This window comes from Poromitra crassiceps (genome assembly GCF_964638095.1).
Source record: "Poromitra crassiceps genome assembly, chromosome: 4".
Taxonomy (NCBI): domain Eukaryota; kingdom Metazoa; phylum Chordata; class Actinopteri; order Beryciformes; family Melamphaidae; genus Poromitra; species Poromitra crassiceps.
The window spans coordinates 45,230,633-45,244,417 of NC_139626.1; the positions used below are offsets into that span (position 1 = coordinate 45,230,633).

At 48.2% G+C, this 13,785-nt stretch overlaps 1 protein-coding gene across 6 annotated transcripts in view; it reads left to right on the plus strand.

Moving 5' to 3' along the window:
* Positions 1-13,785, plus strand: part of ctnna2 (catenin (cadherin-associated protein), alpha 2) — a gene marked incomplete at both ends in the record, with an annotated part of 596,683 nt that overhangs the window by 566,550 nt on the left and 16,348 nt on the right. For all 6 annotated transcript variants that reach the window (XM_083634725.1, XM_083634723.1, XM_083634724.1 and 3 more), the window contains one exon: positions 13,236-13,417. In XM_083634725.1, the coding sequence (XP_083490851.1) occupies positions 13,236-13,417 (182 nt within the window). The remainder of the gene's footprint in view (positions 1-13,235; positions 13,418-13,785) is intronic.

The following is a 13,785-nucleotide window of genomic DNA, read 5'->3' on the forward strand; positions in this document are numbered from 1 at the left end:
TCTGTAGTCTTATTGTTTGATTAGTATACATAGGCAGCTCCAGTGCATGTTGAATTGCATCATTCAAACCCCCCCCCCAACACACAACACACAACACACACACACACACACACACACACACACACACACACACACACACACACACACACACACACACACACACGCATGCACACTGGCAATAATTTAAGATACTGGTCCAACTAGTTCCACTTATAGACCATGAATGTCCATTTAAATGATCCTAACAAGTGGGATTATTTTTAAATAAACACTAGTATTCGGGGTTGGCAGGTGTAAAAACCTCAGTCCCAAACCAAGAAATCACGACCCAAATCCCCTTTCAAATGGCAGGGAGCAATAAATACAGCGCAGCACTGTGCCAAGGCCTCAATGGCCGTGGCCCGGGCTCTGGACCTGGTGCACATGAGTGATTCTTCACTTGGGCCCGGCTTAAAGAACATTAAGAGGGTATCAGTGCTGCTCCCCTCCAGCACACAGCCAGAGAGGCTCCGGCGGTGTGTCGCATGTTGAATGGAGTGTGGATGGTAGGAGTGGAACTTGGCTCTCTGCCTCTCTCGCTGTGGCATAGGCCTGTTTGTGTGCCGCCTAGGACCTGTCAACTCGCCCATTTTCCCCGGGTTTCTCCTGTATGTTCTGTTCAACCCCCCCCCCCCCCCCCCCCCCCCCTCTCTCTCTCTCTCCCGCCGTGCTCCCGTTTGGTAATTAGTTTTACAGTTATACACAGAGAGAGAGAGAGCGAGAGCGCTGAGAGAGAGAGAGAGAGAGAGAGCGCTGAGAGAGAGAGAGAGAGAGCGCTGAGAGAGAGTGAGAGAGAGAGAGAGAGAGAGAGAGAGAGCGCTGAGAGAGAGAGAGTGAGAGAGACAGTGAGAGAGAGAGAGAGAGAGAGAGAGCGCTGAGAGAGAGAGAGTGAGAGAGACAGTGAGAGAGAGAGAGAGAGAGAGAGAGCGCTGAGAGAGAGAGAGTGAGAGAGACAGTGAGAGAGAGAGAGAGAGAGAGAGAGCGCTGAGAGAGAGAGCATTGAGAGAGACAGTGAGAGAGAGAGAGTGAGCGGTGAGTGATCTATGCTGCCCTCCAGCTCTCAGATGAGCGCGATCAGACAGCAGTAATAGAAACAATATAAAGGAATCCTTCCAAAACAAGGAAACGGTGGGGCAGAGAAATTCAAGGACAAAGAATAAGGGCCCGTGATGCTGAGGCATCGCAATACACAGAAATGACTAGGGGGATGTCACAATATATCGCGATATCAAAACGTGACAATACGTATCGTTGAGATGAAATCTCATATCGCGAGAAAAAGAAGCTGAACATGGTGGCACTGATCTGCATCTGACTGCATGCTCGCTCTCCTTTTCGTCGCTTTGTTTGAACAGACGAGGGACGTTACAGACACGGAGGATGAAAATGGTGAAATGACTCAAATTAGCGTGGAGGATGCCCCCTCAACTTACAAATCGATCGCAAAAAGATATTGTTAAAATATCGTATTGTATCGTTATCGTGAACCCAATATCATGTATCGTATCGTGAACTGAGTGTATGGTGACACCCCTAGAAATGACCTTTGACCTTTTGAGTTGTGCAAGCACCAGCAGCTTCCGCTTAGTGCCTCTCTATGCCCACACCTTTACTGCACTTTGAATTGTTTATACCGGTAGTTTTTTATTAGACAACATTATAGAGCGTTCCAACTCGGACTGGGTTAAAAAACAACAATATATCGATATCGAATCGATAATTCATTTGAAGGAACCGATATCGATTCATAAATCCCAATATCAATATTTTGATATAATGCCTTTACGCCTTTTCCCGTGGATGCTTGAGCTTTCAACCATGTTAGACTCGCGTCGTTTGGTTCTTACAGTAGCGCAACGAAATCTCGTAAACAGACATTAATACTTTTACCAGGTTAGAGGGTTCTTTGTACAATTTACAGTGTTAGTTATTTGATCATCTCTATTATATACAAGCAAAATTGGTGGTGTAACTGAAATATCGATATCGAATCGGGACCTTGTGTATCGGAATCGTATCGAATTGGGAAATCAGTGGCGATACCCAGCCTTAGTTTCAACTTGACAAGATAAATAGTCAAAATGGACCCTATCTTACTGCAGTTTCTGCTAATAATAGCTGACTGGAAAAAAAACTAAGGTTCAAACTGTTCCCTTGCAACATATTTCCAGTGAAACTGTCTAGTTTATTAGAATGTATTATGACCTGCTGTAAATTAAAATATTTATTGTTGAAAGTGACCAAATGACAGTGCTAAAAACGGCATTGGCAATCCCTGACTGATTTCACCCGTATTTTCCAGTGAAGTCCTTTATCATGATGCACTAAATGCTCAATGTTGTGGTATAGAATATAATAGAATAGAACTATCCATTCCTGACTAGAAGTATGTTCAGAAACAACTATGCATTTTGCGAGGTTTAGGGTGGAGTTTAGTATTGGTCGCGACAGACCAGACCGGCATAGAGTACCACAGGGATGACGTATTTTTGTAGGCCTAACCAGAAATTGCCGCCATTTTGGTCCGTCAGTGGAAAAGTCTATGGGGTTTTAGAATGGGGATTTCACTTAAATGCAAAAAATAAGGTCTGTGGTTAACAAAAGTTTTTGGGAACGCGAATTTGGATTCAGCAGGATAATCTTCACAAACGTGAATCACTTTTATGCCCTTTGAAACGTAAAAAAAAAAAGCGCATTTACATTCCAAAAGTCATCAAAGTTATTCACGTTTGTAGGCCTATACACGTTAGTACAGTATGGCCTCGTCACAGTCTGCACACAGAGCAGTGTTAACAGGTACAGTATGGCCTCCTCACAGCCAGAGGGGGGTATTAAAGTATCTGTAGGAAAAATACAATGACTTCTTCTTCTGGCGTTTGTTCTTAGACTTTCAGCTCCGTTGAAGCGAGCCAGACCACTGTGCCGTCGTCCAGGTCAATTAAGCCACGATCACCGTTTGGTGGCCGGTGTTTTGGGCAGCTGTTCATTATGTGCTCCGCAGTCTGTGATGGGTCCCCACATCCACACTGACCACACCTGTCCTCAGGCGGTTGAGAGTCGACCATTGGTTTCGGGGGCAGGTGCTGGCCAGGAACGTCCGTGGGGTCCTTGATGTAGCGGTGGAGCCTAGATGGTTCGGCTGACGTCCACTGGTCCCTCCGTCTCGCCTTGACCCATGAGGGCTTAGGGGATGTCAGCTGGTGTTGTGTGGACCAGATCTTGGGCGTGTATGGCAAAAGGGGCGTGACAATGACTTCTGACACCACGGCACCCAGGGCATTGCTCGAGGGCAAACATGACAAACGACAAATAAACATGAGAGAAATCCTCTTTGCCGTTACCTGTAGCATTAAAGAAACCAGTGCAAGTTGACAACGAAATCCCTGTTTAATTTGAAAATGTTGCATCGTTTGTCAAAGCTGTTTGAGATTCAGAGGAAGCCAGACGCTCCTCAAGAAAGCACAGAGGCACAGAGCAGCAAAATGAAAATCAGCAGCATAACGGATTTTTTAAAAAGTGCTTAGTGAAATATAATCAATATTCTAGATTCATGCTCAACAATCAAATAAACCCCAATTGATAAAGTCTCATTTAGACTAGATTTTATTCCCCCGTACTAAAGTTTGGTTTAATGGATGACTCCGTGTTCAGGTCATAAATCTTAAAGTGATTTCAACATTACGAATTCTGGAATCTCCCCTTTTGGACAAAGAGTGAACCAGACCCTAGTGTCACGTGGTCGGACCCAACGTCTTGCGTCAGCACGGCTCCCGAAATCACAAGTCAGCGTTTCCGGGATTTGCCGTATAGGAATTCCTACGGTCAAATCCGATTGGCTGGGCCGTTACGCAAGTCCGGGCTCTCTGCGTGCCTTGGTGCATCGTTCGAAATGTACCGCCCCACGAGTTGCGTCGTGCCGCCCGTGGTTGGTCAATTCATATGTCTGTCACGCATTTTGTTTTGGCGTTAAGGTAGGGGGCGGTCCTTAACTCATTGAATGCCAATGACGACAGCTGTCGTCAATTCAAATACTGACGTAGAGTGCCAATGACGACGGTTGTCGTCAATTGCGTTTTTTGACGGTGGGACGTGGATCAATCCCTGATACATCTCTGGTACAACTATTGTAGCTATTGGAGGTCTATAACCTATTTTACAGAACCCTTAGGTGGCGACAGTGCTCTCCACATAACAGAAAGGCAAGGAAAAAACAAAGAAGAAGTCGTTATGGAAACGGAAATCGCATCGCATCCGTATGCATCGATATGCTGAAGCACGTTACTGCAGCTGTGCCTGCAGCAGCCAATCTGCTCCCACAATTGAGCCGCTCCGTGTCGGTTGCGACAGCACATCTGCACATCCACACCGTGGAGTTGTTATTATTCTCAACTGGAAGCATCGTTGCCGGTGACAAACACACGCGGAACGCTGTAAAAAAGCCTGGCTGTTCCGCACCCTTCACTGTGCGCACAGCAAACTCAGCAGAGAGCCACCACAGACAGGAGGAGGAGTGTGCAGTTGAGGCGAGGCGGGGCGGGGCGGGGGGGGGGGGGGGGGGGGCACGCAGAGCAGCACGCAACACCCAGACAGACCCAGGCAGCAGGACAGGATTGACAAACGCAAGCCAGAATATCCGATACCCACCAGCAGCAAATCAAAACCAGCAAGAAGCTGCAACCAGCAGCGCACGCAGGGGCCAGCGCTGCTGGTTGTAGCTAAAAATATTATTCTGCCAAACAAAATTCCCTGGCCTAAACTGTTTTATTGAAGGAAATTATTTTTGAGGTGTGACTACATTAGAAAAGATTAGCTTCAGAGTCAGTGATGTGCTTGAAATGATTAATTTCACAAAAGGCCAATTATCTCAGCTTCTAGAAAAAAATTGCTTTTTTTGGATGAATCAAGCTATCTTCTCCGGCTCATAACTAAAGAACGGAAAATGGGATCAATAAACTTTTTTTTGCAGATGATAGAATAGAGTCTCATCGTTCTTTGTGCGTGTTCAGTGTTTACATAGTAATATCACACAATATTCTGTGGGCCTCGAGAAATCACTGAAAACGCTCTGAAACTCTGGCACTGGGAGCGTCCGTTCTCCAAAAGTGGCTGGCACTCAATGAGTTAACTACTTTTCGAGAGTTGAGCACCAGAAGTAGATAGCTATCTCTTTGCTGGCTACTGCGAGACTAACCAGACCCAGGCTCTGGGTGGTGCACTCGCTGTTCCAGGACGGCTGTGGGGGCCCGTGGTCCTCCCGCTGAGCGTCCCACCGTGTCCCATCGCATGGCCATCTGAGCTTTGGCACCATAGCTCTGCCACACAAAAGGATCTTCACAGCACCAAACTGTGAACCAGTTTGCCTGGCACTCAGCTGTGCTTTGAGTGGGCAGCTCTTCTTGGGAACAGTGTGATATCGCAGCATGTCCCTTTGTGAAAGGGGAGGCGTCGCCGATTATCAACCCCTATCAAGCCTTCCTTTTAAATGCTGTTGGCATGACCGCGCAGCTTTCTCACGCAACGTTCGGCCGATCTGGGCGAGAACTGTAGACGAGCACACGCTTTCCTCCGATACATGAGCCAGTCGCCGGCCGCCTCTTTTCACCTGACAGCGAGGGGTTTCAACCGCAGGACGTAGGACGTGGGAGGATCACGCTATTCTCCCCCACCTGTCCCCCCCCTTCCCGAACAGGCGGCGACCAGAAGAGGCACTATAGCCCAGGACACGTACCCCTAACACGGCTTCCCACCCCGCAAACACGGCCGATTGTGCCTGTTACGGACGCCCTGGGTTAGAGTCTACTACTAACCCGACCAAGCTGTGTGAGAGAGATGGTGACATGACATCGTCGGACGTAATGTGTATTGCACGGACGTCGAGAAATCTATACGCACACAACTTTGCACGCGGATCAATTCGCAACATCGCAGCTCAGCACAACGTGTGCTCGCTAACATTTCTACGAGTATGTAAAGTACATCTGGCACACTGACACAGCTGCTCACACAGTTCATCGATAGAGCCTCTGCTCATTCCACTCATAGACACTGTTATGGCCCTCAGAGACTAAACATTTACACACGCAGAAGGCGAGCACATCCATAAAAGATGCGTCTGCCGCTAAAGCGCTGGTGCCGGGCCCGGGCCTGTCGTGTCGGGATAAGCGCTCGTGGCGAGTGCACGCTGCAGCTCTGTGTTTCTATTCAAACAGACAAGAGGAACCCTAATCCATTTTCTCCATAGGAGCTGACACCAGCACAGTGCTTGATCCCTGCAAGACACTCCAGCCAGTGGCTGGTGTATCACACACACACACGGCATGCTATCTCTCCACCCCACCCCTCCACACTCTTCTCTCTCTCCTCTCTCTCTCATTCTCTCTCTCTCAATTCAATTCAATTTGCTTTATTGGCATGAGTGTAACAAATACGATATTGCCAAAGCATCAAGTGCAGTGCAGTAATAATGGCAAATGACATTTCTGTTTAAAATAGGGTCTCTGTCTCCTCTCTCTCTCTCTCTCTATCTTCTCTCACTCTCTTCTCAATTAAATTGCAATTCAAGTCAATTCAATGGCTTTATTGGCATGAAAGCTGCAACCGTTTTAGGCCAAAGCATAGTACACATTGGAAAAAATACACAAAACAAAGCAATACACAAAAACAGTATGATTAATAACACAATATGAAATAATACAACATAAAAATACAGTCAAAACCATCCAAATGGTTTGTGTGTCGGTGTCTGTCTCTTCCCTCTCACTCCCTCTTCTCCCACTCTCTTCTCTAGGGCTGGGTTAAAACAAAAATCGATATTGAATCGATATTCATTTGAAGAAAACTGATTCCTAAATCCCAATATCGATATTTTAATGTGATGCCATTTCCCGTTGATGCTTGAAGCATTAGACTTGGTTTGATTCTTAGCGCAACGAGATCTGGTAAACATCTGTAAACATTCATATTTTTAATAATGCACCAGGTTAGAGGGTTCCTTTCTTCTTTCTGTCTCTCTCTCTCCCTCTCTCTCTCTCTTCTGTCTCTCTCCCTCTCTCTCTCTTCTCTCTCCGTCTCTCTCTTCTCTCTTCTGTCTCTCTCTCTCTCTCTCTCTCTCCCTCTCGCTCAGCGTGCAAAGAAATCAAATCAAATCGAGGGCAGTCCCAGGAGCCGTTGTTCCAGTGCTTGTTGTCACTTCTATTATACTTATGCAAAAAGCAAAGTTATTAGAGTCAAACATGCACAGCGAGAGGGCGGCCAAACACACAGGGGAAGGAGGCCTCTCTCTATCACAGCACGCACGCGCAATCGCCCATCTCCCCTCCTATAGCACGCCACGGATCATGGACAGAGAGCTCAACACAAAGCCCCTCCCCCCCCCCCCCCCCACACACACACACACACACACACTTCACCCGCCCCCTTTTGACACAGTGATTGGATAACACTGTTGATAGGTCATCCATAAAATTGAACTCTGAGTGTCTGGGCACTTTATTTCAAATGAAACAAATTAAAGTCATTTCGAGACGCCGCGCTCGGTGAAGAGACCCGGGAAAAGCGCGCTAATCCCCGCAGACGCAGAGTGCATTGGCACGGCGGCTCCCTCGGCCGGATTTGCCACTATGTTAAGCCCCCGACGCTCCCGACGCCGCTCCTTGTTGTGTTATCAGTAAAGCTAGGGGAAGGGATTTGGGGATAAGTGAATTCTAGAGAGCTGGGGAGGGAGGGAGGGAGGGAGGGGGAGGGATTCACCTTGTGCCTCCCCGCTCCCCTGACGTCCCAATTGGCTCATGTGTTTACCCCCCCGTGCTGCGGCATCGCCTCTGTGTTCAGAACCGTGTCACACCGCTTTCACATAGAACCGTGTCACACCGCTTTCACATAGAACCGTGTCACACCGCTTTCACATAGAACCGTGTCACACCGCTTTCAGATAGAACCGTGTCACACCGCTTTCAGATAGAACCGTGTCACACCGCTTTCACATAGAACCGTGCCACACCGCTTTCACATAGAACCGTGCCACACCGCTTTCAGATAGAACCGTGCCACACCGCTTTCAGATAGAACCGTGCCACGCCGCTTTCAGATAGAACCGTGTCACACTGCTTTCACATAGAACCGTGTCACACCGCTTTCACATAGAACCGTGTCACACCGCTTTCACATAGAACCGTGTCACACCGCTTTCAGATAGAACCGTGTCACACCGCTTTCACATAGGACCGTGTCACACCGCTTTCAGATAGAACCGTGTCACACTGCTTTCACATAGGACCGTGTCACACCGCTTTCAGATAGAACCGTGTCACACCGCTTTCAGATAGAACCGTGTCACACTGCTTTCACATAGGACCGTGTCACACCGCTTTCAGATAGAACCGTGTCACACCGCTTTCAGATAGAACCGTGTCACACCGCTTTCACATGGACCGTGTCACACCGCTTTCAGATAGAACCGTGTCACACCGCTTTCACATAGAACCGTGTCACACCGCTTTCAGATAGAACCGTGTCACACCGCTTTCACATAGAACCGTGTCACACCGCTTTCACATAGAACCGTGTCACACCGCTTTCACATAGAACCGTGTCACACCGTTTTCACATAGAACCGTGTCACACCGCTTTCAGATAGAACCGTGTCACACTGCTTTCACATAGAACCGTGTCACACCGCTTTCAGATAGAACCGTGTCACACCGCTTTCACATAGAACCGTGTCACACCGCTTTCACATAGAACCGTGTCACACCGCTTTCACATAGAACCGTGTCACACCGCTTTCAGATAGAACCGTGTCACACCGCTTTCACATAGAACTGGAGCACCAACCCAAATCCTCACACTCTCTCCCCCAGCCTCCTTTCATCCTTGCTTTTAGAAAATGGAATTTCAATCCAAATCGTTGAGGTTCCAGAGATGTTTTGGTGCCTCCAGCTGTTTGGCAATGCCATTATTATTATTTTTAAGTCTAATGCATCTGCTATAGGGAGCGACTGACCTGTTCTGACCTGTTAACAATGGCTTGAAGGCATCTAGGATTCTGCTCCTCCTCCTCCCACTGTAGGTCGAACGCGCCATTTTGACACCGCCGGCACACTGTTGTGTATAATTAGAGATAAGTGAATAATTGATGGCGCAACAGTTTGGCGAGGCGCTAGCGAGGATATGCTAATGACCGCCCCCAGTCCAAGGGTCAGTGATGCCATGATGCCGAGGCAGAGAGGAGACCTCATCTCACAGGGATGCAATTAGTCTCTCTGATGAATTTACTGCTGCCTCTGCCTCATGGCACTACGCAGTCACCTGTGTCACTATTGATTAGGCAGTGATTATAGTCCAGCATGGTCTACACTACGCCAGTGGTTCTCAACTGGTCTAGCCTCAAGACCCACATTCTTCCTTAGTCATTAAGTCGCGACCCAATTTTCAGAATTTAGCCTTCATTTGTAACATCATTTAGCCGCCTCCGCAACAAGCCAGCATGGCATGTTGGTACCAATGGCTGCCTTAGGTCTTCTAGTTTCATATGGTACCAGTGTCTTCGCTCTGGCTTTAAAACTGAGCCCACTACAGCCTCTGAAAGACAGTCATGTTGTCCACGGACGCCAGCATCCTCAATGAGTAGACATTTTTTTCTCATGCGCGACCCACACAAAACGGCCCCGCGACCCACTTTTGGGTCCCGACCCACCAGTTGAGAAACACTGGTCTACAAGATAACGCTCGGCTACATTCAGCATGAACGTGGACGTCGCGAACTACACGTATGCCTGCAAAGCTAACATAACAGCGTGCCTTGTTGGAGTTTACAAATTGTTTTCAGTTGTTGATTCCCCCGCTAGCTCCCGCGCAGTGTAAATACATGTTAAGTGTGTTTTAAATGCGAGGCTCTGTGTTCACCCCACATGCTGTTCAATGGGATTTGCTGCCATGCTGTTGTTTGTGTTTCTTGGCACTAGGCGACAGAGGAGATCTGCACCGGCCTCTTAAGGGAGCTACCGTTGCTATTTGGTTTTGTGTCATTAGAGTTTCCTCATGCAAGCCCTCCATCAGAGCTGTGCAGCACTCTGCTCACAGGACCATCAGTTAGCCCTCCATCAGAGCTGTGCAGCACTCTGCTCACAGGACCATCAGTTAGCCCTCCATCAGAGCTGTGCAGCACTCTACTCACAGGACCATCAGTTAGCCTCCATCAGAGCTGTGCAGCACTCTACTCACAGGACCATCAGTTAGCCTCCATCAGAGCTGTGCAGCACTCTGCTCACAGGACCATCAGTTAGCCCTCCATCAGAGCTGTGCAGCACTCTGCTCACAGGACCATCAGTTAGCCCTCCATCAGAGCTGTGCAGCACTCTGCTCACAAGGCCATCCTCCATCAGAGCTGTGCAGCACTCTGCTCACAGGACCATCAGTTAGCCTCCATCAGAGCTGTGCAGCACTCTGCTCACAGGACCATCAGTTAGCCTCCATCAGAGCTGTGCAGCACTCTGCTCACAGGACCATCAGTTAGCCTCCATCAGAGCTGTGCAGCACTCTGCTCACAGGACCATCAGTTAGCCCTCCATCAGAGCTGTGCAGCACTCTGCTCACAGGACCATCAGTTAGCCCTCCATCAGAGCTGTGCAGCACTCTGCTCACAGGACCATCAGTTAGCCCTCCATCAGAGCTGTGCAGCACTCTGCTCACAGGACCATCAGTTAGCCCTCCATCAGAGCTGTGCAGCACTCTGCTCACAGGACCATCAGTTAGCCTCCATCAGAGCTGTGCAGCACTCTACTCACAGGACCATCAGTTAGCCTCCATCAGAGCTGTGCAGCACTCTGCTCACAGGGCCATCCTCCATCAGAGCTGTGCAGCACTCTTCTCACAGGACCATCAGTTAGCCTCCATCAGAGCTGTGCAGCACTCTGCTCACAGGACCATCAGTTAGCCTCCATCAGAGCTGTGCAGCACTCTGCTCACAGGGCCATCAGTTAGCCCTCCATCAGAGCTATGCAGCACTCTGCTCACAGGACCATCAGTTAGCCCTCCATCAGAGCTGTGCAGCACTCTGCTCACAGGACCATCAGTTAGCCTCCATCAGAGCTGTGCAGCACTCTGCTCACAGGACCATCAATTAGCCCTCCATCAGAGCTGTGCAGCACTCTGCTCACAGGACCATCAGTTAGCCCTCCATCAGAGCTGTGCAGCACTCTGCTCACAGGACCATCAGTTAGCCTCCATCAGAGCTGTGCAGCACTCTGCTCACAGGACCATCAGTTAGCCCTCCATCAGAGCTGTGCAGCACTCTGCTCACAGGACCATCAGTTAGCCCTCCATCAGAGCTGTGCAGCACTCTGCTCACAGGACCATCAGTTAGCCCTCCATCAGAGCTGTGCAGCACTCTGCTCACAGGACCATCAGTTAGCCCTCCATCAGAGCTGTGCAGCACTCTGCTCACAGGGCCATCAGTTAGGCCAAAGCCAGGGACACATCTGGTGGCCTCTGATGAGACCGTCGCGTCGGATGGCTCTGCAAATGGCTCTGCCTCTCTTTCTCTTTCTCTGTCCCTAATTCCAATGTTCTATCTCTCTCCACTGTCGCGCTTCACGCCTTTCCTCGGCCCGTCTCCTTCGAAGAATCTCGGCAGCTAACAGCATCTATTCATCTATATCAGTCATCTATACTCTTTCCATTTTCCTCCTCGCACGTCGGGGCGCAAGGTGACGCACTTCCACACTGAGCCCCCCCCCCCCCCCCCCCACACACACACACACACACACACACACACAAACACACACACACACACACACACACACGCACACACACACACACAGCAGCTTTGCCGCGAGAGGGAGGCTGGACAGATTAGGGAATACGACGGAGCAAAAAAGGAGGACAAGGGCAATTACTTCATTAAGAGAATGGCAATACTTGGAGGACAGTAATAATAGGTGAGGTTAAAAAACAGTGTTGGCCATCTGCTGAAACGAATACATCGTTTGCCTTGGGTTTTATATTTTATTTTTTTTACCATCTTCGTTTCCTCTTTCTCTCTCAGGAGTCAATAGAATCGACCTCATGGAAACTAGGTTACTTTTCCTTCCATCTCACCTCCCTGACATCATGTTGAACAAATGCATTATTCATTCCTTGGTCTAAGAAGCGAGGTAATTATACATTTATCTCCCAAATAATAGCGGGTTCCTTCCCACTGTGCCTGTGACCTTGCCACAAGATTTATGCCACTTTGGACCTGCCCCCCCCCCCCCCAAAGGCCGCTGAGAGAGCAAATGTATTCTCACACAGAAGGGGGGGGGGGTATGAAGGCGAAAATGGATTTGCTCTTTATGAGTATAAGATGTCAAGGGGTTTGAAAAGGTCCGGTCATTAATTGTAAAGTTTAGAACTTTATTTTGAAGCGTTTCAGAAGGGCAAAGGATAGTCAGACTCTGAACTTAAACGTCCCAAGTTTTGTAGGGCGGATTAAGAAGTAGATCAGACAGGAGAAAGGGGGGAAATTGAAGAAATGGTGCTAACAGCTCCATATTTGATGTCATTGTGAGTCTTTGCCAAAGTGTACATTTTTTCTTCCTTGTACTCTTTTTCCCTCAAACTAATCCCCGTTCCTATTTCCCTATCGTTCTCTCCTCCCCGGCCGTATCTCCCTCCCCAAATTATTCTCCTCTGACATTTATTGTCTCCTTCCCTCAAACCATCCATCTTCCCGAAGCCCATCCCAATTTCGTCGGTAACAATTGGGATAGGCCGCCTACAGAGTCTACAGAGTATTTGTAACATTTCAACAGCTTATTAGTTGACATTCAACAGTTTAACAGGTTATCTGTATTATGTGACATTTCATGGACATACCTAGAAAATGACACTAGGTGGAGGTGTGTGGAACGGGACGCAACCAGAACCTGTTGAAACTCAACTAATAAAGCCGTTAAAACAACATCTACAGGCAAAGGGAACCAGTTGAATTGTTGAATGTCAACTAATCAGCTGTTGACATGTTACAAATGTTCTGTAGACTCTCTGTCGGCGGACTATCCAAATAAAGTGCTACCATACCATTCCGGCTTCTTCTTAAAGTTACCGCACAGTAGCAGTGAGAAGAAGGAGAGGTTGTGACGTCTAAGATCCTCTGCCTCGTTTCCACTGCTAAAGCCTTTCTTCCTCTCCCCATTACACCTCCATGTTTCTTGCAGGCCATCATGGCCCAGCTGCCCCAGGAGGAGAAGGCCAAGATCGCTGAGCAGGTGGAGAGCTTCAGGCAGGAGAAGTGCAAGCTCGACGCTGAGGTGGCCAAGTGGGACGACAACGGCAACGATATCATTGTTCTGGCCAAGCAGATGTGCATGATCATGATGGAGATGACAGACTTCACCAGGTAAATGTGACGGGCGGGCGAGCGCTGAGTAGGGATGGGCAACGAATTTGGAATTTTCGAATAATCGTTTTTATGATCGAGGTCAACTTTTATTATTGAAAGTCAAAAATCGTTTATTTAATTTTTTTTTTTTTTTACCGGCGCCTCTCTCTTTAACACATTCACTGCCAGCCGTTTTTTTTTTTACTGTAGGTAGGTTCTGCCAGAGGGTTTTTTTGAGGATTCTGGCTAATCTTTCAAGACCCGAGGATTATTTTCTGCTAAGATTTTGTGAACACACAATATCTCAAAAGAACTAATAGAATGTGTGCTTTCTCTGTCTAAAAGAGTTAGTTTGTAGAGTTAGTAGTTATGTAAGCATTAGCAGT